General features: G+C 33.9%; 2 protein-coding genes and 2 non-coding genes across 7 annotated transcripts in view; 2 read left to right on the top strand and 2 right to left on the bottom strand.

Moving 5' to 3' along the window:
• LOC149418886 (uncharacterized) overlaps positions 1-10,829 on the top strand; it is a 33,350-nt gene extending 22,521 nt beyond the window's left edge. For 3 of the 4 annotated variants that reach the window (XM_089638699.1, XM_089638701.1, XM_089638702.1), the window contains 6 exons: positions 1,538-1,777; positions 4,724-4,873; positions 5,120-5,873; positions 6,238-6,315; positions 9,638-9,698; positions 10,313-10,829. In XM_089638699.1, coding sequence (XP_089494825.1) covers positions 1,538-1,777; positions 4,724-4,873; positions 5,120-5,873; positions 6,238-6,315; positions 9,638-9,698; positions 10,313-10,373 — 1,344 coding nt within the window. In that variant the 3' untranslated portion in view covers positions 10,374-10,829. Of the gene's footprint in view, positions 1-1,537; positions 1,778-4,723; positions 4,874-5,119; positions 5,874-6,237; positions 6,316-9,637; positions 9,743-10,312 lie in introns of all 4 variants that reach the window. The other variant, XM_089638700.1, reaches the window with a different exon arrangement.
• A 431-nt stretch (positions 10,830-11,260) lies between these two features.
• TRNAV-CAC (transfer RNA valine (anticodon CAC)) lies at positions 11,261-11,333 on the bottom strand. Its single transcript has one exon. It is a non-coding gene; the product is annotated as a tRNA-Val (tRNA).
• Positions 11,334-11,708: 375 nt separating this feature from the next.
• Positions 11,709-27,264, top strand: LOC149418888 (trimeric intracellular cation channel type 1B.1). Its single transcript, XM_089638703.1, has 6 exons — positions 11,709-11,963; positions 17,805-17,961; positions 21,883-22,155; positions 25,173-25,293; positions 25,799-25,964; positions 26,270-27,264. Exons 1-5 carry the CDS (start codon positions 11,843-11,845, stop codon positions 25,952-25,954), a joined length of 828 nt encoding a protein of 275 aa, XP_089494829.1. The 5' UTR covers positions 11,709-11,842; the 3' UTR covers positions 25,955-25,964; positions 26,270-27,264.
• On the bottom strand, positions 14,148-14,219 carry TRNAP-CGG (transfer RNA proline (anticodon CGG)). Its single transcript has one exon. It is a non-coding gene; the product is annotated as a tRNA-Pro (tRNA).
• Positions 27,265-27,875: the final 611 nt, after the last annotated feature.

A 27,875-nucleotide genomic window follows, 5' to 3' on the forward strand; every position in this document is an offset into this window, starting at 1 on the left:
AAAATCTTTACGTTCATTTTTCTATTAGTTAAGTAGTTTTTAAAAAATGAGAGGAGTTTACCCCGGATTCCAATGTTTTCAAGAACCTTAATTAATTGTATATGGCTGAGAGTGTCAAAAGCTTTTGAGTAGTCAATAAAAAGCACCAGTACATGTTTTTAATAATTCAGAATATCATAATACAGGTTGCAGCAAAACAGACAGAGCAGTTTTGAAGGGCTGGTACATCCCATGTTATGGGGGTAGGAACCTGGGAGAGGTCTCATTGTGTCGGGAGGGTCGTGCCGTTTTCAATCATTCCCATGATTTGGTCCGGACAACACTGGGGCTTCGCCGTCCGTACGTTTCTTGAAAATGGCCATTCTTTTCTCGCCTGCACTTCGTCACTTCCATCTCTGAAAAAACTGCACTGTCTATTTTGCTGCACCCTGTATAATGTACTTAACCTGTGGGCGAATGACCATCAAATCCATGATCAATAACATTTTTTTAAATACCAGTCAAATTGTGATCACCTGGTAAGCATAAATAGCATGACTGTTAACCGGGACTGTTTAATTGCCAAAAGTTCAAAATGGCGCTGATTGTCGATTTGATGATATGAGTTTATGAGAATAAGTTTAAGGACGGGTTGTTTCGGAGAATTTGAACAATTCATCAAATTTCAAAGTTCATTTTCAAGTTCTGTGAAAGATTTTTTAGAGTTCTGTTTTTATTTCAGTTCTGTCAAGCAACTAACCTATAATGATATAATAACAGAACTTGAATAGGACTTTCACAGAACCCGGAAAAGAACGTTGAAATTTGATAAATTGTTCAAATTCTCCGAAACAACCCGTCCTAAGACTAAGAGAACCCAAGCTAAGAGTTGGATAGATTGACACCAAAGTGTAATTTTCTGATAATAATATCTACATAATAATATGATTTCGAATAAACCTTTTTTTTTTTTTTTTTTATAGTGAATACCTCACAAGAGTCCCAACTGCTCCCGTCTGGAGCCAGTGAGACTATGGCATCCCCAATTGGGGGATGTTGTGAGGCTGAAGGTAAGTGGGGAAGGGAAAGAGGAAGGTGGGGAAGTACCTGGCTATTCAGATCTAGTCACTAAACACGGCTAAAGCCATTTGGAGCAACGTTTCAATTCTGAATGGTGGTCTTACACCAGGGCGATACTGGTAGTATCTTCCACTCTGGAACGTGCCGCAAATATACTATATATTATTTTAATTAATTAATTGTGAAATAACACAAATCAATCAAATAAAATTTATTTGCGCACGCCGGGTTCGAACCCGCGACCTTCGGAATGGCAGTCCAATGCGTTACCACTGGACTATGCCGGCCGTCCTGTATTTTTTAAGTTGTCAATAAGATTAGTGCTGCAATACATGTATATTCTCACCGAATAACCTGTGTTGATATACTATCGAATACACAAATGATGTCACTATTATTCTTGACTCAAGCCATTAGAGATTGACCTCCTGTGCACTGTACGGACAGAAGATAATAAAGATGCTTTATTTGTATCCAGGTGAGATATATACAGAATTGGCGCCGCTCTCTGCGTGCTATCAAATATCACGGCATAAGGAACATTCGGGTCAAGAATCAGAACAGGGTGGCCAGGAGTGAAGAAGCACAAGGGGGCTTCTCAGCTTGGATGGAATGGTTCTACGAGAAGATGAAGGGACTGTTATGCTACAAAGTTGTCCGTTACTCAAATGGAAAACAGCCAAAGATGCTTAGAAAGAACTCGGGAGAAGCATTGATGGTAAATATATTTAAAGTTTGACAAATTAATTACTTAACCTTAAATTGATGTAAATGTACTGAATAAATTTTAAACACCGTTGTGAATAAATAAGGTGAAAAATATGCACTTGACCCATAGTGCTTACTTAGTTCTTAACTGGGAATCGATCTCTTGTCTTACCGGGACAACGTCTTTAACCACTCGACCATTGGGACCAAATTATTGTTCATTATATTTAATTTTAAGTAATTTTCAATTTGGGGGGCGGGTTTGGGTACCACTAGCCCGAGAACCATTTATTGGATAACCAAAGCCTCAACCATAGGTCACCCCAAGTAGTCCCCTGGGAGATACTGGTTGAGTCGGTTGAGCTGGTTGGTTATTTACAAAATTATGTTTTGTAAATTGTATCATCTTAACAGATAATGTGGTTATGTATTTATAGAAATAGTATATAGTCTACTGTATGTATCCCAGAATAGCTAATAATTAGAGAAATGATTTATAAACAAATATCTATGTGGATATGTGGTGTTTAAGAGTGCAATCTAGACAATTGTAGAACGCTGATTTATCTAAAACTAAAAAGAAGAAATAATACATTATTATGTTGACTTTTGCACTTCCTTATTACACGCTGTAACTACCACTGTAATGATGAGATTTAATTTCTATTGCTTTTATATTTGTTTACATTATACCCACATATTATATTGTGTTGTGGTTGTTTAGGTTTACATTATCTGTGAGCATACAATTATTAATAAATTAATGATTGTTATAATATGAAATGTTATTAGCACATTATTTTCTAATTTAAAAACAAAATATGAATCGATAATGAAAAAGTTTTACCTTACAACAAAACTTATATTATGTACCTACTTAGCTTTATTTAAAACCTATAAAGTGAGATAAACATTACCATTTTGCAGTCAAATCGACGTTGCTTACCAATTTTGTGTGTAATTCTTAATAAAATAATTAAAACACTTGTTTTTACCACGATAATCTTTATTTTTTATATAAAGTCAACATGTTTCGAGAACGATGTTCTCTTCATCAGGACAATTAATGTACTAAAAACTAAATTGTCAAGTATATAGAGACAGGTGTGGGTAGAAAAGGAAGTAGATTTGAAGAAGTGTAATTCTTAGTTTAAATCTCCCGCCAATGTCACCTGGCAGTCCCAAATGCATCCCAAATGTACAGAGATGTGCTTTATTTCAAATAAATCCATTTCAAATGGAAATGCAAGATGCAAAATGGGTATTTTCCATTTTGCATTTTAAATGCTTTTCTAAAAACCATTTTGCATTTTGCATTTTAAATGCTTTTCTCAATGCATTTTCCATTTTAAATGCTTTTTTGCAACATTCTTCCTACTATTTCCACTCATCTTTTTTCATAAGCCCCAAATATCAGTCGGTCCTCAACCTCGCTATGAGAGATAATTTACATTTGTCAAGTTGCTCCCTGGTAGGAGCCCTGGCAATTGAGTGATACCATTACAAAAAATACTGATTCAAATACTGAACATGGGGCCATGACGCTGTAATATTAAATGTTAGATAGCAGTTTCTATGTTTTTACGTTGGCAACATTAGTGCCGCGCAAATTTTTTGTGGTTTCATAATCTGTAGTCGTGGTGTTTTAGGATTTACCATCATGTAATATGTTTGTTCTACATTGATTTCCATTATTAAATGACAAAATTGTTTAAAAAATCTATAATTTTTTTTTATTTTTTTTTTTTTTTTTTATTATCAATATAAAGTTTCTTTTACAGGTTTTTTTTTCGATGTCTGTCTCACTAGGATAAACCTGTGTCGAGACAGACGTATTTGATACATTAAAAATGTTTACATATTTTTTGATACATTAAATATTTCACTACATTAAATGACATTGTGAAAAAGATAGAAAATAATAAATAATAATAATAAATGATACATTTGTTAATCAGCATCTAGTTGGAGTACATACCTATGTAGGGATTTTTATAAAAAAATTTATCATGGATCTGTCTTGGCTGATGATCCAAGATTTGATGTCTGTTTTATATTTCAGAAAGAAATCGTTCAGTCTAATGGCTAGTGGGAGAGCATTATATAGCCTTGTTGCAAAATATCTAAAGTTTCTCTGGCCAAAAGTTGTTTTAGCGAAAGGGATTTGTAAGAAATTATGTCCTTTTGTTCTAGTATCACGAGCAGTTTGGATATTGTCAAAAGTAGTTTTGTGTTTGAAGAGGTATGTTAGTATGTTTTTGGCATAAAGTTGCCTAATGTCCATAACACAGATTTTCCTAAAGATTTCATCCGAACTGCTTGTGATTGGTAGTTTGAGGATAATCTTTATTATAAGTTTCTGAGCTTTAGATATTGGATCAATGGCGGCAGCGTTTGCTCCTCCCCATGCTATGATACCATACTCTATTAAAGATTGACAAAGTGCATAGTAGATTGTTTTGAGCTGGCTTAGGTTGAGAAAGTTGCGAGTTTGTCTAAAAAAATAAATGAATTTTCTAAGTTTGTTTGCTGTAGAGGTTATATGTTCTTTCCACTTTAAATTGCTATCAAAAATAATACCTAAGTATTTAATTTTAGTTACCTGTTCTAAATAAGTTTTAGTTACCTGTTCTAATTATTTTAATTGTTTGACCTGAGAAACCATTTTGCATTTTCAATGCATTTTGAAAATAGGTATTTTGCATTTTGCATTTGAAATGCTTTTCTAAAAACCATTTTGCATTTTCAAATGGAAAAATTTTGACCCATTTCCATTTTGCATTTCAAATGGTTTTGGGTACCCATTTTGCACATCTCTGCAAATGTACTCGTTTAATGTTTTCCAGAATAGCCAAAATTAAATTATTATTAGGAACTCGTATTTCTAAAAAGAAAATAAGTATGTACGACTAAAATGTGCTAAAATAATACTAACTGCGGTAATTTCTTAATTAAGGTAATTAAAAAAGCGGCATCCCACAAAAAGAGGGCGCTATCACCCGATGATTCCGACGATGACAGGTTTGACGCCGACAGCGCGCTAAAGGAACTGGCTTCCAAGATAGATCTGCTTCCGGATACTGACAGTGATGACTCGGACTATTCTGTGAGTAGACTTTAGGTTCACCCTACACACAGCATCCCCAACAATTACATCCCCAGCACCCGAGGGAAATTACTTTCCTTAAGGCCTCCTGTGTCAACTTCATTAAAAAAAAGTTTTATATTTTTTACCATTTCAGTAAACAAACATACTAACTGTATTTCCTATCCACAGCTCTTGACTTCACATTTTACTAAATTGGTGCTTTCGAAATATCTATATATGATTCTTTTTTTATGTATTTTCCAGTTTAAAAACGTCTCCAACAATTTGGATACGTCGTTCACATCAACGGATTATGATGATGAAGAGGAAAAGAACATTGATGAACCTGAAGACCAACAAGATGAACTAGAGGATGCTGGAATTTCACAAAAAGCGCCGGATAGTTCACAAAAAAATACGGAAGCACCGCAAAAGTTGCCAGAAACTCCTCCAAAGACATTGGAAAATTCCCAAAAGTCACCAGCTTCAAAAAAGTCACCGGAGGCATCAAAAAAATCAGCGGAGGCATCTCAAAAATCACCGGAAACATCTCAAAAATCACCGGAGACATCTCAAAAATCACCGGAGACATCTCAAAAGTCACCAGAGGCTTCTCAAAATTCGGCAGAAACTTCACAAAAGTCATCTGAAGAATTGAAAAAGTTACCAGAAGCATCGCAAAAGTCACCGGAAACATCACAAAAGAAACAAGAATCATCAAAAACGTCCCTTACAGATTCGCAAAAGAGCACTGAGAAAAATCAAGATAAGGGGGAATTGCAAACTGTTGGAGCAGTCTCACAAAATGAAGAACTTCTATTAAATGGAGAAATACAAACGACTCCATCGAAGGATGAAGATATCAACAACGTCTTTATACAAGATGAGAAAAAGTCAGCTCGGTCCAATATTCCAACAAATCTACCGGGACCAACATCACCAGAACAGAACCCAACAGATACAGATAAAAAAGATTCACCCAATCAACCTACAAAAGCTGGGAAAACTTCTAAAACAGGTGACTCTAATAATACTCTAACTAACTTATAATGTCTGTTGCCTGAATTTGGAATTGATAATAGAAAAATAATTTACTAATAATATAATTTTTCATCATTGAAGACAATATTAGCGAATCTCGAATTTGAAATGGAAAAAACAGATTAGGTCTCATTTAGGAATTGAACCCGATCTTTTTCCATTTCAAATTTTCATATTGAGAGTTGCTAATATTGTCTTCAATAATTAAATATTACAATTTGAGGTTTTACTCATCAAGTTATTCCAAAAATAAAAAAAAAATAATATAATTGTTTCTGAGGTGTAAAAGGAGCAGATTTCTTATTGTTTCGAAGGATTTTGAAATTGACTTTATTTTGTAGTTTCCTCAAATAGCTTTACTGCGAAGCCGAGGAGGTCTAAAATTACATATAGATCATATCATCCCATGAAGTATAAAGGTAAAGTGATTGAACAAAGCTTTCTTCGCTGGTTGGCTGCCCAACATGCTTATTGCTAATTATTTTTAACTTTTACAGGGTTGCTTACTTATGGTCAAATTTATATGTACAAATTTTCTCCTCCTCTCGTATTAAATATATCCATTTCTGTCACCACATCATTTTCTAAATAACAATACTATCCATAACCTCCAATTAATTTCAGACTATTTTCCAACTCCAACCTTCTACCATTTTTCCCTCCAATCTGCCGAAGCAACCCCTTTATTATATAAAAAAAATACATCCAAACATCAATGAAAATCTACTCAGAAAATAGGTATCTACCTCAATTTCGTTACAATATTCATTAAGTTGCATGGGAAAAAAGCATGATCTATAGACATCGGACTATGGTGGAATTTTTCCAACATCTCAATAAGCTATCATACTATTTTTTCGATTTCATTATCATTCGATAATGCTGTAATATCCTAAAATAAATTTCTAGTTAACTATTCGGTCCTCGAACTTATGAATAATGGCTGTATGTATATCGTAAAAGTTAGCTGAGTTTTTCACCTTTTGTGAGTATTTATTTATTTACTATAATGGAAAGTTATTGACAACTTATCGAGATGATGTTGAAATACCCCCTATAAGCACTGAAAATGTAAAAATTCAAAAATAAATTTGCCTAAAATATTTTTTGTTTTTAATGAGTTTTATTATTCACAATGTACATTTGTTACGTATAAATTTTATTAATTAGCGACATTTTTATTTTTAATTATTTTATTAATTAGCGAGTTTTAAAATAGCTAGTTAATGACACGGATGTGTCGAAACCGGCCGCTAATTAATAAAATTTATACGTAACAAATGTACATTGTGAATAATAAAACTCATTAAAAACAAAAAATGTTTAGAAATTGTTACTTAGTGAATGCCAAATAAATACAAAAAATTGCCTAAAATACGCTATAAAAACAGGAATGTGTGAAAAATGTTACATGTACATAAATGAAAAATCTAGGGGGAGTAAAAATGATTCTCGGAGCTTTGACTTATTTTACTTTTGGTACAACTGAAATTTGAGTTTTTTGTGAAGCGTTTTAATACGCTAGTCAACTGCAAAACCTCGGAAGCTTAAAGATATAGTTGATGAACAATGGAATAGAAATATGCATCAACATCTTCGCCTCTACGGGCATACATATGTGTGCAAATTAACCGTGCCTCCCTTGATATAAAGTCATGAAAAGTGATAATATAGTAAAAATGGTATATTTATACCGTTTATGGTATATTTATACCGTTGATATTAAATAAATAAATAAATAAAAACTAGCTCAGGTTTATAGGTTAGTTTTTCATCGCTTACTCTTCAAAATGACAATCTTTTTAACCTTTCCTTATCTGTGGTGTGTATTTAATACACATTCCTTCTAATAACTTTAATAACTCTATAAATATAATAAATTCTGGGTTCAGATTTTAGGTATTCTTCCGTTATACATTTATGAACTGAATTTACTAAAATTTTACTTACATAGTTTTCAAATTCAATTAAAAATCGGAAACAAATACACCAATACACCTTACATAATTAACAACCGTGTGACAATGCTACGCGAAGAGTGTGCGAGGAAATGACATGCTATTGATATCCCGCTTTAGTTCGCTACGCGGGACATGAGAAATCCACATGTCCGCAGTTGTATTTTTGTTTAGACCATCGATACCTATGACCGCATAGCTGTGTGTGTGCTAGCACTGCTAGCCGCCAGCCAGTTGGTCGCGGACCGTCATTAGATGTGGACCCCTCGCACGTTTTTTTTACCATCTGCCGATGGTTTTTTCATGTTTTCAGCAATTGAATTACAATTATTATCACTTTTGATATAAAATATAATAAATATGATTGAAGATTTTCACGCCCAAAAGTATTTTTGTTATTTGTTTTTGGGGTGTTATGCCGTGTTGTGCTAACTCATTCTTTAGTCAACATAAGCGATTAGCTATAAATATTCATATTTTTCCGATATTAAATCGCTTATTTTGAGATGTGTATTGACTACACAGCACCGGAACGCGTGGATTTTTTTAGCACAGTAAGGGAAAGGTTAAAGATGTGTTGAATTGTCACTGTGTTGAGTTATCATGGAACCCCCTCAGTATGTGTTTTCGTTTTCATAGAAAATGTCTGAATTACATGAAAAGTGCCTCAACAACAGTACAACCGTTATCCTATAAACAAAAGGAACGCCGTGCAAAAGTAAATGACCAAAAAAGGCTCGAATATACAAATGGAAATACACACACATAATCCAATGTCTAATGTTAAAATAATAACATTATTATTGTTTATCTTTTCTACGACAATGTTGATAGTATCAGATATATAGATACATGGACATATAATACTCGTATGTCCATGTATCTAAATTGCATATTATTTTATTGCGTTCAATCAACTATCTAAACTTTGTAAACTCTATGTCAGAGACACAAAGTGCATAGCACTCTATGCCACTCTATGCATAACACTCTGGGCCAAATATCACTAAATCGTTATTGAAATTAACTCTTGGAGTGCCTTTGTAAAATTTTCACCATGATCCATCAGATTCTATTTTTGTCATAACTTACTTTTTTCAAAATCATGTTTTTGTAAATTGTATCATCTTTCCAGATAATGTGTTGGTACATATATTTAAAAAATAGTACTTAATCCACTAAATATAGTTTCCTCGAAAAAGATATTTTCAGAAAAATGATTTTTAAACGTATCCTAAAAGGCCTTACACACCTCGTTGTGGGGGTAAAATTGGCATCTTCTCTACACACCCTCCCCTACCGCAGTGTGAAACTGATTGTGCAGCAAAGTGCTCGTCGATCAAGATGGCGCCAAAACTTTCCCTTTCCAAACATCAGAAAATAGGAATGGCTCTGACGCATTCTTGCTAAGAAAAGGAAAAGAAAGATTTGGGTGAAGAATCGCTGTAGATCAATCGGTAGATCAAATCGCTGGTAGATGAATCACTGTAATTTCAGCCAAATGAATGTAATGAGAGGACTGCAATTAGCAGACCTGAAGAACTTATATCCATATCTTATGTCACGCGGTGATCGAGGAAGCGATCTAGAGTGCTCTCCACCACAGCCCCGATATTGCTTCCGACTGCCGGGACGGTGTGTAGGGCCTATTAAGGATATGCTGGCGTTTAAGAAGATAATGGTTATTATGTACTGTTTACTTCTAAAACAAGGAGTGACTAGTGATGGCAACTGTTTGTTTATTATAAAATCATTGTGATAGTTAACTTATTGAATGTTGTAGGGTCGCCCCAGAACAAGCCAACGGAGAGTCCCAAGACGGCCGCTGATGGAACTACAAACAGGTCAGCTGAGAAAAGTCCTAAATGAAACCGTAGCCTACTTTAGTGTAAGATTATTTCTTATAAATTCATTTATTTATTTTAACTATCGCTACAATTTATCTCGCTTTCAAAAATATTATTTAAAAAAAACATATTATTTAGACTTTGAAGACAGTCTTCGTATTGATTTTGATTCAAAACTCTCTATTAATTTTAAAGAAGATAAATTTTGCAAGGATATTTTTTCTATGTGGCCATCGCACATGTGAATCATCGCAACTACGCGTATTTGAACCATGAAGATTCACCAAAACTCATGCATTGTTTCAAAATGTACAAAATCATGGGATAAATTGCGTTGAAACGGCCAGCTTTGTAAAGTTTTGTTACAAAGTAAAAAAATGTAAATTTTCATTGTTTTGTGTGCAAAAATCAATATAAAGACTTGTCACTACATATTTTAAAGTTATCTTTATTTAGTTTTACCAAAGAATCCACATAATAAATACATATCTACAACAATAAACAAGTTATAAAAACAAACAAAAAATGCTTTCAAATTCATAAAAATATATGTTTTACTTTGCAAGGGATGTTAATTTATTATTATTATTTATTTGTTTATTTTATTGCAGTGATTTCTTCTTTCGCAAGTTTGCTAATTTTTTAAAAAGAAAATCCAAAAAAACTGAGTAAAAGAAATGCGCCAATTTGTTTTTTAATCCACTAACCAAGTAATATGATTATTGTACATAAATAATACAAAAGCATTAATTTTAACATGTAGCGGAATTGTTTTTTAAACAATGTAAATAAGATTTTAAATAGCACTATCTTAATAAATTTTACCCACCAGAATTTGACAACAAACTTATTTACTTCTATGTTTTTTTTTTAATGTGAGAAAAAAAAAATTTTAAATTATGAAATGCAAAATGTATACGGCTTACCATAGGAATATATCTTTCTTTCCGTGCAGGTATTTATTTGAAAACATCTAACAAATCTGAAAGCTTTTCTTAATCGTAAAACTAATTATAATATTATTATGTCTAAATACCTACCAATGTAAGAATATTAATAAAAATGCTTATAATAATAAATTAGTGTCTATATATTATTGTTATAATCTTTGGAAACTGTTAAAATAGCTCGATTGTTTTGTTTTTAATTTTTAATCACTGGAATATTATGTATATTGATTATTATTATTCTAAATAGGCACTTCTTGTAAGGAAAATTGTTACATGAAATTTTGTTTGTGTAGAATAAAATAAATAAAAAATCACCAAATCAAATAACTTTTTTATTTATTTCATACTAACTGATATTTTGAAAACAATACCTCCAGCTTCTGACATTTCCCATATATTATAATGGCAACGTGCTACACTAGCGTCTCCTAGCGGCGTGAGTTGTGCACCTTGGGTTTCTTGTATTTTAGGCGTTTCTAAAAAATATTTATTTTACAAATTAAACCGAAAAAAAAATTTTTTTTCGATTTAATTTGTTTCTTTCATTTCTTAATGAAATATCTTCATGCCAAAAATTAAAATACTCCTACGTTCATTAAAAAAATGAGCTGTTTCCGCCCGGGATCGAACCGGGGGCCTTGTGCGTGTGAAGCACACGTGATAACCGCTACACTACGGAAACCGATGGATAATGTGTCAAATATAATTCATATTAACCTATGTTCATCAAACCGATCATTGACATTATTTTGTTACGTTAATAGTTTCTATATTTATATAATGAATTTTTAACTTCTCGCTTATCATTATTTTAAATCACTAAACAACAAAGGATTACAAATCGTTATCTAATATTCGAGATCTGAACCGGCTTTGGAATATTATGTAGGAAGTTTATTACCATATGAAAAAATATCATGCATATTCAGCACAATGGAGGAGACCGTCAATAGTTGTTTAAACTTTTTTACTCATTCGCATAATGTATGTGGCGGCTGTTTTCCGAAGCTCGAGATCGAGATGAAAAGTGCCAGTGGCGCCTCGCGGCGGAGGTCGGAAGCGTAAGCGCACAAGCAGTCTGTCTCTCAGCAACAAGGTGTAAACATCGCCAGTTTGAGGGGGTGAAAACGTTGGATTTCTAGCGTTTTCACGTATAATTTTCCAGAAGGGCAGCAATAAAAGCCCTTCACCATGGATCCCGAAGCCTTCCTGGATGTGGCCAACCAGGTCATCAAACTAAAAATGTTCCCTTACTTTGATGTGGCCCACTCTCTTCTGTGTGCCCTTGCAGTCAGGGAAGATCTAGGAGCCGGTAAGTCACGATTATTTACAAACCCCTATTACATACCCTTCTATATCAACCCCACATTCCACAAACATAACCTCAAAATTGTGCAAACCAATTCCAAACATTTCAATCCTTCCCTGCCAATAAGTTTATATGTTTTGAATATTATTGTCTGCTTCATTGATCCGTTAACTATTACAGCAGTATTTCAGTTAATTTAAGCGTAATATCTCAAGGTTTCAATTTAAAAGCAGTCAGCCGCAATCCAATTATTGTTAGTGAAAGTTCCATTCAGATTCTCATTAGAACTGCCCAGCTGTCGGATGCCTGGCTTCTGACTATCTAAATTATAAATAAACACAAATAAATGAATACTAAATGATTATGCACCATGCTTGTTGTTGAATTGAATGAAAATTTTACATTGGCGTTATAATTTTCAATTTTCCCGCCACGACCGGTGATAGTTACAAAAGATTTTTCCGGACGTGAAACGGGAGTTGAATATATTATTATTTTTGTCCGATTTCTTTCATTTCTGACTATTTTCGTGGTCGTATTTTATGCGTGACATTTATAATATCGAATCGTGGTGTGATGTCGGTCGTTTGGCGGGATTTGCTGGTGCAATGGATGTAATATGGGTAGAGGGAGAAAGAGTGGTAAGATGTATAGGAGGTAGGAGGTACGCACGTGTAGAATAGTACGTCTGATGTATTTTGGTCCCCATCAACTTCCCGGCATGTTGCGCCCGGTATCTCGATCTATTTTGCTCTGGGAATTAGGATACAGGACCGGACCGCGCGCCGCTTGTCGTGGATTCTATATTTTATTATTATATTATTTTTTTATGAATATAATTTCGTTATTATTATTGACTAGCGCAGACCCGCGAAAATTCACGGATGGTCCAAGTTCTCGACGAAGCAATTGCGATTTTGAAAATGTCAATTAAAATATACATTTTTTAATAATATTATGTACTTTATCGCTTTTCTGAACTCTCCAAACAAATACACAATTTTCAAAACGATGACACTTAAATTCAAACAAAATTTCTAAAGTTCATACTCACAGACAGAATCACAACCGAAATTAGTATATTTAATTAATAATATGAATAATACTAGCCCTTCACGCTAACTAGTCCGCTTTTGGGAACAACTCACATGGTCTCACAGAAATTGTTGTATCTTCCTTATTGTCATGGTAAGAAATAAAATCTAAACGGTATTAGAAAGAGAAAAGACGATGCTTTATATTCAAATCAATAAGTTATCCATAGAATAATTAAAAAGTACACCTCTCTCAAACTGAAGATTCCGAATGCAATTAGAGAAAAAAAGGAACGAATGAATGAATGAATAAAAAAATGTGAATATGGGGCGTCGTATATTTTTTTTTCATTTAAAAAGTTTTTTTATAACTCTCCATGGAAACGACAATGCACGCGGAAAATATCCGCACAATCTGTAAAATCCAGACTGCCCGTTTGATAGTTACTTGCTCCATTGCCACAAGATCTCATTACAAAATATTTAACGAAAATTGTTATTTTGTGTATAATTGTATTAGTATTTATTATACAGTCGTATTGATAACAGCGCATTCCAGTTCAAATTATACGGGAATAGATCAACTCATTATAGATGAATTTTTGACGTAATACCTCCAAAAGAAGCTCAAAAATGCAGTTAAAACATTTAGTTCGATATTTCACTCGCGTGTACGACGAATTCAAGCGTTCGCCATCCTAGAATCGAGCCCCACTTGCGCCTACTTACGAGTAAATTTTTCTAGTTCGACTCTGTGTTAGCTGGGTGCTTGTTTCAAATCTCTCTTCGTTTTTACCCCCCAAACTGCTTTCAAATCTGCCGTCTATCTTTTGGATCCTTTGGATCCCCGGAATAAAGGTGTACTTTTATCTTATCATGATCGGAAATATGATTTTCCAACATTCATACATCATCAATAAGTGTATGCCAACATGCCGAAGTTATGACAGTTTTAAATTACCTTTGTGTAAATATTTATTGCACACCTTCATAATACTGCGGTTTACACCGGTAAAACCTACAATCGGCCTAATATTATTTTTATCATTAAAAAATACACGCGTTAAACGATAAGAATTACATTTAATATAACACACAAAAGATAACAACGCGTGTTTAAAAAAAATTGATGGGAATAAAAATAAATTTTCAAGGGCTTGTCCGGGATTTGAACCCGGGACCTCTCGCACCCGAAGCGAGAATCATACCCCTAGACCAACAAGCCGATGGCGGCTCCGGTCGAATTTACCCAACATATATTCAGGACATCAGTTAGGACTAAAAAATGTGATAGGAGAGCAGTGAGCTTTCGGAAAACGTAGGCAGGGAAACTAACGGAATTTTATTGACATTGCCAACATTTGCCATTGACCACGAATATGGTTGGGATTGATACACGTGATACACGTAGCTCTGTATTGATGACTTATATTGTATTGTTGCGTGTTATTTATTGCGTAATAATAATTTTATGTTGCATCTTCTAAATGATTAGGTACGTGGAGATTGAGCAATCGTTGCGACAGACAAAATATTTAGATTCTGAAACATGTACGTATTTTGTTTATGCTGTGGGTGGGTACACATAATCGAAATACTTATTTTTTTAATTGATAGGCAGATGATTTTTTTAAATATTTTAGATTATTTTTATAGATACCTAGGTATACAGAAATTCGTACATAGTATAGGTACTGTTAATGATGCTTGCTTTTAGAATTACGGTTGTCGTATCTTAACTAAGGGTCAATTATTTAAAAAAAATTGTGAGTTCCACACAAGAGTCCCAGCTGCCCGGAGCCAGCGAAAATATGCAACAACCAATTTAGGGTATGTTGTGAAGCTAGAAGAGGAAGGAGATGGGAAGATGAGGGTTATAAAGTATCCGACTATTCAGATATGATCACTAAACATGGCTTAAGTATTTTCAAGCACTGATTCGATTCTGGATGGTGGGTCTTTCACCAGGACGATACTGAGAGTATCTTTCCATGCACCCAACTTAAAAAGCACAAGATATTTATTATTATTATTATTACACGCCCTAATGGGCTTTTACACACTACAAAGTTTAATAGAGTATCACAGTTACTATAGATTCTACAAAATTAAAACAATAAAGGAAACATAATTTTATTTTTTATTTTTTTTTTTATTTATTTATTCGAGACACAAACAGGATATTTATAAAAACATTAATAATGGATTACAAAATAAAAAAGTACAATTATAAATATCCCTAGACTAATGTGTCGAAAAAACACAACAACACGTACAACTGAAAAAAGAAAAAAATATTAAATGTTACAACAAAAGCATATAATAAAATAAGATACATTAGTAAAAATGATAAGAAGTCTCACATAAATAGATATTCAAAATAAAAATAAAAATATATATATTGCGGAAATTATAGATGTCTATTTGTGTCTCGATCTATAAAAGAATTGAAATAAACAATATTTATATTGATTATTTTTAAGATGAAATATATCTCCCAGATCAGAGTATTTATTTCCGAGACTGTGAAGTCTTGGAATCGGGGAATTTTGATAAGACAGTGTCCTGGTGTTGTAAAAATAAAAGGGTAGTAAATTTAGGCAAATCTTTTGGGTATGTGGATGCTGATTAATTGGAGTAACTCAGGACAGTCAATTTTGTAATGAAGTATTTTATGTAGTACTATTAAATCTGTGTTTATTCTTCTTTCAGAAAGTTTTAATAGGGACAATTTATCTAGTAAGTAGTTATAATCAATGTTTTCTACAGGAATATGCAATTTATAGTTTATATACTTCAAGAACTTATGTTGAATCTTTTCAATATTATCGGAATGAATATTGTAAAAGGGAGACCATAATGTAGAGTTATACTCTAGTTGGCATCTAACAAGGGTTTTGTACAACATGATAAATGTGCCTAAATTATTGAAGTCTTTTGAAATTCTCAAAACAATTCCAAGAGTCTTAAGAGCCTCATTGATAATGTTATTAATATGATACACAAAAGTTAGTTTGCTATCGAACAATATACCTAGGTCAATAATTTCACTGACGCAATTTAAGTTTTTATCATTTAATGTATATTGAAAAAATATTCGATTATTTATTCTGTAAAAATTAATGAACTGACATTTCTTTATGTTCAATGCAAGTTTGTTGATAGAGCACCATTCAAAAAGAGTTCTCAAATTAGTTTGTAATATAATGCAATCATTTATGTTATTAATCTCTTTATAAAGTTTCAAATCATCACCAAAAAGTAATACTTTTATGTTTATAAATATATCAACAATGTCATTTATGAATATAATAAACAAAATGGGCCCTAAATGAGAGCCTTGTGGCACTCCACTTATCTAGGGTGAGGGGAAATTGCTTGGCCGCCATCTCGTATAACAAATGTATAAAGTGATTTTTATGCAAAGTGGTATGCAAGGAAGTAATTTATTTTTATAGTAATTTATTTTTTAGGTATTATGCCCTGTTATGCTACCTCCTTCTTTAGCCAACGTTTCGGACAACATTGCACATCTGTTTTGATTATAGTGTCTGTAATGCTGTCCAAAACATTGGCTAAAGAAGGAGGTAGCCCAACACGGCATAATACCTCAAAAATAAATCATTATAATAATTTTTTCTGTGAAAATCTCAAATCATATCTACTTGATTATTATTTTTGGGAATGGGATTTTTCATACATCTTTCCACTCTTCTGACAATTGTTCTCGAATAGCTCCGTCCAGGGCATTTTAGGTTCATGTATCTACCTGCCTTTCTATTCTGACTCCAGATACAAAAAGCAATTATGCACAAAAAATGGTAACAGAAATAGCTGCACATATTTGATACAGAATCATTGGCTCTCACCACCCACCTGAGCGTTTCCTGAACTATGTATTTAGTTCTAAAAGAATTTCCTCTGTATATTGCTTGGACCGCTGCCAAACTACTTTGAATAACCTGTGTAAATATTTTGACCCATAAAATTTTTTGTCAATGTGCTTTAGTAGTCCGTGACCTCTTCATGCTTCATCGGAGCAAATTATCTTCTTTTATATTTCTCAACCTTCCTCTTTTTCCTCTCTTATACCTCCCCACTTCATTTAGGCTTACTTCAATATTCCCAACATGTCTTTCATTGATATACTTGGTGTAACTCTAAGCGACCAGCTCAGGCACGGGGGATCATCGAAGCCAGAGTTAAATTATCCTCTCAGAAGCTGTGCGTACTGTACTGCTGACCTCAAACAAATCTCAAGTGCACCCCACTGCTGAATTCGGCAGCCACCTCTAGTCTGAAGAAACTCCTTGACTCTGAAATACAGACGATCTGTTTCATAGTTTGATCTATCTTATCAACCGGATTGCAATCTTTAGAACATAGGCGTCAGGTGGGAATGCTCTCTTTGTTCTACCGGTATTTCAATGGAAGATGCTCAGAGGAATTAGCGTCATTGATCCCTTCAGCATCGGTGTGGAGTTAAGAAATATGCGTTCCCAACATTTGTACATGGTTGACATTTGTCACGTGAAAATGGGTCATTTCTACGATTTGTTCTTGAGTTCAACAGCTCGGAATGATTTGCCGGCCTTTGTATTTCCTTCCTCCTGCAACGAGGGTCTCTTCAAGTCCCATATTCACTCCTTGCTCTCCTCAGCACCTGAGCGAGAACAAGGGATCAATTTCGCTATTTCCTCGGACCTAGCGACGGTGGGACCGGTCTTAAAATATATCCTTTTTTAAAAATATCATTAAAAATTTTCAGGATTATTTCAATTTGTATTTTATTTTATCTTAATGTTTTCAGGAGCTCAAGCCTTCTCCCGCAAGCACCCGCTGTCATGCTGGCTCTCTACCATGCTGGTCAACTTCTCCGGAGCTATGGTCGCCAACGGCCTTCTTGGAGAGCCCATTCTTGCCCCCCTCAAGAACACTCCGCAGCTCATGGTCGCCACGCTAATGTGGTAAGCTCACCACCTACATCCCAGGGTGGGGTTTGGCCACCACCGCAAATCCTCCGCTGGCTGTGGTCCCTCACCATTTGCTTCCACAAGTCCTCGGTCATTCCCATCCTGCTCCAATCCTCCTCCAGGTAGTCTATTCGCCTTGATCACATTCTGCCTCTGGGTCACTTCCACTGGAGCAGCCACAGTCATGATTTTTTATGTCCTGTCATCTGGTATAATTTCAACATGTCCACCTCATAACAGTAGACTTTAGGACCTACCATAGACATTCAAATTAATAGATGCAGTAGACTTTAGGACCTACCATAGACATTCAAATTAATAGATGAGCCAATCAGGGAAAGGGGAACAAACCAAATTGCACGGAGCGTGGGAGGCAGGTGTGACCCTCCCACTTTCGGTGATATGTCAATAAATGAATCTGACAGCATACAGGCAACTCGCATCATAGTACCACCATTTGATCCTCGAAAATAAAATCTGCTTATGAATTACTACCTAGTCCTTTTGCTGGCTGCGTAAGAAACTTAACTACATATCCCAAATCGGGTAAATAAAAGTTCCGACAAAAATTTTATATTTTGTTGCACTATTTAGATAGACACTTAGACACTAAGGTGTTATAATTTACCCACCTCACTCAATTTTAACATATGGTTGCGTGGTTTGCCTCCAGCTCGTCAAAATGATACTCAGATTTCATGTTAGGGCGAGTCTATTAATTTGGATGTCTATGGGATCTAAAGAATCTTGCAATGTTCTCATGCTCAAATAGATTTTCGAGGGGCACATTAATCATTCATCTTATATTGTAGTTCCACATGAAGTTATTCATTATTTACTTTTAAATAATTTATTAAAAAATGTCAACATAATTATTAGTTTGCGTTGAAACTTGTAGGTGGCTGAAGAAGACAGTAGTTTGTTTAAAAAGAACAATTTTATGTCTAGTTCTCATAAATGAACTCATAAAATCACTAGAAAAATCAATATTATTACATTATTGTTGAAATATGCACTGCTTATGTAATTTTTTTTTATTTTTTTATTTTTTTTTATAGTGAATACCTCACAAGAGTCCCAACTGCTCCCGTCTGGAGCCAGTGAGACTATGGCATCCCCAATTGGGGGATGTTGTGAGGCTGAAGGTAAGTGGGGAAGGGAAAGAGGAAGGTGGGGAAGTACCTGGCTATTCAGATCTAGTCACTAAATATGGCTAAAGCCATTTGGAGCAACGTTTCAATTCTGAATGGTGGTCTTACACCAGGGCGATACTGGTAGTATCTTCCACTCTGGAACGTGCCGCAAATATACTATATATTATTTGAATTAATTAATTGTGAAATAACACAAATCAATCAAATAAAATTTATTTGCGCACGCCGGGTTCGAACCCGCGACCTTCGGAATGGCAGTCCAATGCGTTACCACTGGACTATGCCGGTCGTCGTATTACACTATTACAACAGTTTTTTTTCCACAAATTGTTGCAAACCATATTAACGATTTGAACTTTCTGCAAAATTTTATTTTATTAACAAATAATAATATGCAGTGATGTTTTCCCACATTGTATTAATCTTCTCTAATCTCTGAATAGTATTAGTTATCTTGGCTTGGCCTATTTCAGAATATCGCTCGCCATACACTACCAATGGGGAGCGATATGCTGAAATAGGCCAAGGCATGCAGATAGAGAGCGCTTATAGTGTTGTCTGTCACAGGCTTAAAACAAACTCTCTATCCGCATCTGTCGTTTGTGCGCTTAGTTTTTCTAAACTACGTGACGGATTTTGATAGGGTTTTCCGCATCACTTAGAGAATTTCTTCCGGAACATTTATGTATATAAATACATGTATATTATATTTATAGAAAGTAGAGAAAAGTGAATGTTTTGGAATCGAGTTGTAAAAAAAATATTTTCAGATTGTAAGTACATACATCAAAATAATGTACTACAGAATTGTAAATCTTAAAAAGGCCTACAGAAAAGTCCCCGATGGTATGACTATCTCCTAAGAATAACCCCAGTACACATCAGCTGGTGTTATTATAAAAAATCATTTATTATTACAGTGTTTTACATGATTCCTTTTCATAACAATCGCCATTTGCAAAGTATATCGGGACCCATATGACAAAACCTACACGATCATTATTTTCATACTTACCGGATGGTTGCCATTAGAGATGAAATAATATTTTGGGACGGTACTAAATTATCAAAAAATGGCAACACCTTGAACATAAAAAGACATAGATTATACACGAAAGCATAAATCTGTCATTTGCCTTTGCCATTGCTATCAACAAATCATCTAAAATACATGTGAATTTCACAATACTGTATTATAGTATTTTTTAAATCAATATTATAAAAAACGAAATAAATATGCAACATTTCCACAAATGCTTATAATAATTTGTTATCCTTTGTGCTACGCATAAAAACATTGTCTTATAAACATTAGTTTATCATTAAAAAAATAGCAGTTACTTCATTTCTCAGGCTAATTTGTTTAGTTTTGCAAACAAATAATTATTAATAAATTAATCAACTCTATTAATCTTAGAGTCAATTTGTTCGTTTTTCGGAACAAATTATATGGTCTCATAGAAATCGTTGAATCTCCCTTACTCTCATGGTGAGATATATGAATAAAACGGTGTTAGAAAGAGAAAACACCACGCTTTATATTCAAATCCAGAAGTTAACCATAGAAGAATTAAAATGTATACCTCTGTGAATTCAAAAGTTCCGACCCAATTTGAGATAAAAATCCACGTTGGATCCCCCTCACAATACATAACAGTTACAAGGAATCATGTTTCGGTAATGATAATAAATATATTTATTAGATAATAAGGAAGTTGAGTGAAAAATATTTTGACTTATAAAAAATATGTTCATGTAGATCAAAAAATATCGATTCTAAATATATAAATATATTTCTATATTATTATTCTTACAATTAGTTAAACGTTCTTGAAAAAGCATTCAATAGCAATATACTGTATACGCTCCACGATTGGTCGAAAGAATTCTGTCGTCACATGTGTCGTGACTTGTACGTACAACGGAACACCTATGGTGCATCTCTTTCTATTACATGAGAGATGGTCGATTTAGATGAGAGAGGTGTATAGGCCAAAGGTTTATTTGGGTTTGTCAAATATATGTACGTATTTGTTATTATTATTATATGAAATGGATTTCTAAAGATACATATTCGTATAGTGCTTTATAATAATATGTTGTTTATTGCATAACTTAGATGTTTTTATTATTATATATGTCACAAAGCATGTGATACACTTCAGGCCGCCGGCCGCTCAGAAAAGTCTCACAGTGAACTGGGCTGTAAACCGTTATTTTACTTTTGGTCTTTACTTTTCTGCGCGGTGGTCCTGAATTCGCGCGGGGAACGTCAACAAGTAGCGACGGCGATACCGTACAAGTACCGTATCGGGCGTGAAAAGCAAATATTCTAACTTAAAATATTAATTTAACTATGAAATCTTAATCAATTTTCTTTTTTTTTTAATAACATCAATTATAATAGACGGTTAACATTGGTAAAAAAATTACTGGAATTCCTTGTTGAAGAATTAAATTTTTTTCCATACATAATGCTTAAGCGACGTGGTTTTCACAGTTCTAATGACGTCACACTACACCCCGCCTGTTACCGCTCGGATTCCGCTCGTTTTGGCGGGCTTAATAAAATTTAAACTTTGAGAATTAATTTAACTATGAAAACAAACTTTAAAAAAAAAAAAAAAAATACCAGTATTTAAGTTTGAATGCGAACATTGATAAAAAAAAATAAAAAAAATGGACTCAACTTCCTTATTATGGGATGTGGCTAATATTGTTAATTATTTATTTAAAAAAAATTATATTTGTTCCATTTTAGGTACGTCGTATTCTACACTCCGTTTGACATAGGCTACAAGGTGGGCAAGTTCCTGCCCGTGAAGGTGGTGGCGTCAGCTATGAAAGAGATATACCGCGCCAAGAAGGTGTACGACGGGGTGACACACGCCGCCAAGCTGTACCCCAATGCCTACATCATCATGATCATCATCGGCACCATGAAGGGCAATGGGGCCGGCTTCATCAAACTACTGGAGAGGCTCATCCGGGGGGCTTGGACTCCAACGGCTATGGAGTTCATGCAGCCCAGCTTGTAAGTAGATTAACCTAAATGTAAAAATCACATATCGCCCAAAGGGGGTTCCTCGGGTCCCCTTTCTCTCAATATTCCTTTAGCCCTTTCCGGTAATGCTTAGATCATCGAACATCGCCCTTCTTCGCCAAGAAGTCAATCATTGAGTAATGCAAAATGGTAAATCAAATTCATATGATTACGGCCCTTTCAAGTAAAATGCACCTTTTAAGATCGAACTCGCGGTTTGTTTGCGATGAGAAATTTTTAAAAGTAATGGCTATCGCAATGAGGGGGAGTGGAATTGGATAGATATTATTTAATATCTTAAAAAGTAGTGAAGGTATAATTTTATTTTAAATGCAGATTACCAAATAGTTTTTCTAAGATTACCTAAGAGTAAGTATCTGATGTAAAAAAACAACTTAGATATCGCACAAAATGGGGGAGGGTATTACCCCCTTCGGTGAGGGAGGGTTAAATAAAGATGGTTAAATCTTCAGAGAATGTTATTTATCAAAATATTATTTTAGTATTAGAAAAACTGCCGAGGAATATGATTTCTGTGATATTCCACTAACATTGCAAAAAATTTCTTTATAAATTAACTGCATGGTAACCGAATAAAACAGAAAAAAATAAAATTATAGGTTAGGTTAGATTTTTTTTCCATCATCACTTTTCGTTATATTAGTATTCTGTTTAGTCATAAAATCTAATTGCACGCATGAGGCCCTGAGGGACATAATGTACTTATGTCAGCTGTGTGGAGGATCATTTTGAGGAAAGGAAGGAGTGACCCTGGGTCTTGAAGAGACGCATTCTAAGGAGTGGGGAAACATATAGGCCGGCAAGTCATTCCGCAGCCGAGCGGTTGAACATTAGAGTAAGTCGTAGAAGCGACCCATTCTCATACGACACACATTGACCGTGTACAAATTTAGGGTGCTTTTTGTTGTTGTTTGTTTTTGGGGTGTTATGCCGTGTTGCGCTAACTCCTTCTTTAGCCGACGTTTCGGACAGCGTTGCAGTGTCCATCATCAGGGCAGATCCGGTAGATCCGAAGATGTGAGCTGCAACGACACTGCAACGCTGTCCGAAACGTCGGCTAAAGAAGGAGTTAGCGCAACATGGCATAACACCCCAAAAACAAACAACAAAAATGCTTTTGGCCGTGAAAATCTAAAAACTTACCAAATTTAGGGTGCGTTTAGCGTTTTTTCCGACTGTGCACTGGTGCCGAAGGGTTCAATGATTCTAGTTAATCGGAGCATCTTCCATTGAAATACCGGTAAACCAAGAACAGCATTCCTTCCCGACATCTGTGCTCTAAAACTGCAATCATTTTGTTTAGATGGGGGAATCTATCAAACTGACGACCCGTTTCTGCACCGAAGGGTTCAAAGTCGTTGTCTTAACATTAGAAAACAAATAATGAGAATAACTAAATTGTTGCAGCTACTCTAACAATAAATTGTTTGGACAGTATAATCATTCCATCCGCTCCGCAAACCCTAGCGAAAACGGCATCATAATTAGTCAGTTAGTTTATTTAACTTATCTTATAAAATGTGTACATGTAAACGGATTCATTTAATCTGTTGACAAATACTGTATATGTAATCTGTTTCAGAAAGGCTCATAATTGTAAAACTCATGTCTGTGCAAAGTACACATGAAAAATAATCGAAAGATTTTGATTTTAAGTGGCATGTAGCTGCTTTAATCTGTGGAGAAGACTGATTTTGAAATTACTTTCCATTTTATTGCTAAATATAACTATTTCATTTAAAACATTTAGCACAGCATATTATATTATTGTTGTTCGGTAGGCAATACATACTGCGAATTGAGGGTATACTTAAAAGAATTCATAATCTGCTCTTTCATAGATGCAATATATATACAATATGAATAAATACTTTCGTCCATATACAAAGTCAATTCTATCAAGAAAGGCATACAAATACAGTATTGGATTGAATCATCGGTACAATATTGTATTTTAATGCCTTTCTCGAAAGAATTTTGTTTTTAAACGAACAAAACTATTTATTCATATTGCTTATGTAAGGGCGCAAACAAATAATTTATCTTATATTATAAAGCAATACCTTGCAAAAAGCATTTTTTAATAAAATAAATTAATTAACCCCATCTATAAAAACTTCACAGAATATAATGAGCATTGCGTTTAACCTTCATATTTTAAAGCATAACATGCGAAAGAGTTCTTTTCTAAAATAATGAAATTAGCGCCATCTATGAAAGAGCAGATTACGAATTCTTTATATACCCTTACACATTTTACAAATTGTTTGGGAGGAAGAAAACCACAACATAAAATGCAGGGTATTGTCCTTGGAAGCTGTGTTACATATTGTCTAAGAAAACGAAAATTCTGCAAATTATTGTATTGAGAAAATTATTAACACTTTATGCCGGAAGGTATTTTGCTTGGATGTACCGACAGGCCGCGAATTTTTTAGCTTTAAAAAAAGCTTCATTTAGATCACTCTAAAGTCGATATAATCTGTGAACTGTTATATTATAATTATTTCTTCATCATCCCAATAGATGTCACCGTGGGTTCCATATTTTAGATTTTTCAAATTACTTGAGTTTGACAAGCAAAATCGTCATATAGAACGGCGTGTTAACGCGCTTATTTTGTATGGCCGGCCTTGTGAGCACGGCTACCTAGAGCGCGTAAATGCGCTTAAGGCACGCAGCCGGTTAAGAATCGAATGGCATCAAATTTACATTTTCTAAAAAATTGTAACATACGACGTATGGTTTGCTGAACAACGATATATTGGTTCAATAATTATTAATAGTAATTTCATTATATGTCAATTTTGACAACTTTTTTAGAAATATTTTAGCTGATTCCATGCCCTTGTTAAATAACCGCATCACACCCAAATTACAATATTGGCTTGAATAATTAATACCTTTTTAATCTGTTATTGCTTGCCTCAGTTGAAGTTTTCCAGTTGATGCGTTGAATACAATTAGTTTGTTTGTTTTGTTTACAGCTACACAAAGGCATCACTGATAGGCTCTATCATATTTGTTTTGGACAAGAAGACGGATCTCATCTCTGCGCCACATGCCCTGGTCTACTTTGGCATTGTGATCTTCTTTGTCTACTTCAAGGTAGGAATAACTGCTATTGTAATATAAAAGATTTACTCATTATACATGTTTTTATTCTCATGAACATCTAATTAAAAATAGCAACACACTAGCGTAGTCACATGAAAAATCACGGGTTAGAAAATCTAGTTTTAAAAATCTAAAAATTTAAACGGTAGAAATGCACATTTCAAATCTATTTATATAAAGTAGAATGTGTGTGGCAGGCAGGCAGCGTTCTTTAGTTTTTTTATACAAATCACAGTTTTATTTCGAGATAGATGAAATTTTGCACACTTGTCCTTCAAAACAAGATGAAGGTCCCCATTCCAACCCTTTAAAACAGAATTTTTATACATCGTTGAAATGAAATTAAATTTTGTGCACTTGATGTTCAAAATAAAACGAAAATTATTGCCTCGTACCTCTGACTTGGAAAAACTCTGCATAAAGCCAAACTTAGCTAATACCAGATAAGATGAAACCGATGTTTCAATATGATAACCAACTGTTTGTTATGTTGCAGTTGTCCTCGATTCTGCTGGGCATCCACGATCCCTTCATTCCCTTTGAGAACCTGTTCTGCGCACTGTTCTTCGGTGGCATCTGGGACTCGCTGGCTAAGCTCCTGGGCCGCGGACAGCCCAAGGAGGAGGCGAAGGACGCTAAGAAGACCAACTAGAATACTTCAGGTGACTGTTCATTACTCTTGAAAAGATAAATCCATAACACTTTCCCTTCTTTCGTTTGCGGCCTGTTAAAGATTTTCTTTCGAGCACCTGTTGTCCCCAAATTGAACAGAACCAGCCCAGAACACTTGATGTTAGCCAAAATGGTGTACCTTTTTGATGGCTTCAAGGAAAACCACATGATAACCTATTGATACATGATACCTGTATGATAACCTATACTACCCTATTCTTATTTCGATAACATTTTTTTTTTATTTAAAAAAAAATTGTATTATGTTCAAACATTGTTTTTTGTTTTTTTCCAGTTCGTGTCTGCTGCATATTCGACGAACCGAATGCTTTTGAAAATAACATTTTACAAAATGACATCAGCAGCAAACAGAATGAAAATATTTCCACAGATGTTAAAACCGCATAGTAGTATATTGCAGCGACCAAAATATTTTTACCTAGGAAAGCTAGTCAGTTAAGCAAATTTTCACTATTTTTGTTTTTAAGTTGTTTTGTCACAATTTTAATCGTTAATATCCTTTTGTTACCATTATGTATAAGTCTTTTATTATTTTTATTGTAGCATACAATTTAAATAAATTTTAATGATTTTACATTGATTATGTAAAGAAATATGTTTAAAATTCGATTATTATGATTTTATAAAATCTTACGTCAAAGATTAACATTTCATGTTATCACACTTTTCATTGTTATTTTATATTTCACAATGCAAGTTTTTTTATCACGTTTTAGTGTGGTCAAAAGATTTCTCTAATCTTTGTACACAGATTATAATATGCACCGCCATCTTTATTAATACAAGCCATGCTGTAAAAACTGCGCTGACTAGGTTTAGTACTAAAATCTACTAAACCCAGTGAAAAGAGGGTCTCTTTAATTGTTAGTGTAGCTTCTACAGCATGTCCTATATTAATAAAGATTGCGAACATCTCATCACATTTTGTTGTGAGTTTTTTTTTACTATATTGAACCAAAGAGATTCTAATAATGTGTTTATTTTAATCACAAGCACAAATACTACTACATTATTCACTGCAATAGTAGAAAAATCTAAATTAATTATTTTAATAATTATAGAGTAAATTCTTTTTTTTTACATTAAAAAATACTTGTAATTGAACGCAGTGGGTGCAGTTTAATAATGACTATTTTTTAAACAATAAATTTTTTCTTTTTCTGACATTTTACATAATGTCAAGAAATGAATTTACAAAGATTGTAAGTTGCAACTTCACACATCATTAATTTATTTATAAACATCCCTAGATTAATGATTATTTAAATGTTAAGTGTTTTTAAGTCCTTTTGCATGTAAATAAAGTTTTTTGACAGTTGTGTTTTAGATACTTATTTATAAATTACATGTCGAAAATAGATTAAGAACTTTAATAAATGACTGGTATTACAACATGTTGTTTTGTTCTTTTATACTGTGTAGTTTTACCACAGTTGGACCTATTATACATCGGGTGAGCATATTTGTAAATAAAAACGTAGATGTCATTTTACTGTCTGATGATAATTTTTATAATAACAATAATAATAATGTTTATTTCAGCTGGACAGAGCGGTGTGTGCAATGCTCTGCCTGTATCTGCAATGCTCTACCTTTATCAATTATGTAAAACAAAAATGTGTTTCTATCACATATCATCACTGATTACGCTTTACCTGTCGCGACAGGATCACGTGATACGCATTCTCTCTCCTCTGTTACCGTCCTGTTGGAATCAGACGGAGTGCGTATCACATGACCCGCAAGGCTGAACTATGATGAAATTTTCAACAACTTTTAAAAATAAAAAAAATTAAATGCTCAGGAATCTCTCTGGTTAAAATCCTTCAGGAGTGGGCTGTTACACCCTGTATATATAAAATCTCTTATTATTTTGGAAA

The sequence above is a fragment of the Hesperophylax consimilis genome, chromosome 13 (genome assembly GCF_061612785.1).
Source record: "Hesperophylax consimilis isolate HC1 chromosome 13, BYU_Hcon_1.0, whole genome shotgun sequence".
Lineage (NCBI taxonomy): Eukaryota > Metazoa > Arthropoda > Insecta > Trichoptera > Limnephilidae > Hesperophylax > Hesperophylax consimilis.

What these genes read in the sequence shown, in the direction of transcription:
- LOC149418888 (XM_089638703.1), top strand. Translation starts at nt 11,843, where the DNA reads ATGGATCCCGAAGCCTTCCTGGATGTGGCCAACCAGGTCATCAAACTA. An exon ending in CAGGGAAGATCTAGGAGCCG is followed by an intron (nt 11,964 to 17,804) that starts GTAAGTCACGAT and finishes TAATGTTTTCAG; the next exon opens with GAGCTCAAGCCTTCTCCCGC. An exon ending in TCTTCTTTGTCTACTTCAAG is followed by an intron (nt 25,294 to 25,798) that starts GTAGGAATAACT and finishes GTTATGTTGCAG; the next exon opens with TTGTCCTCGATTCTGCTGGG.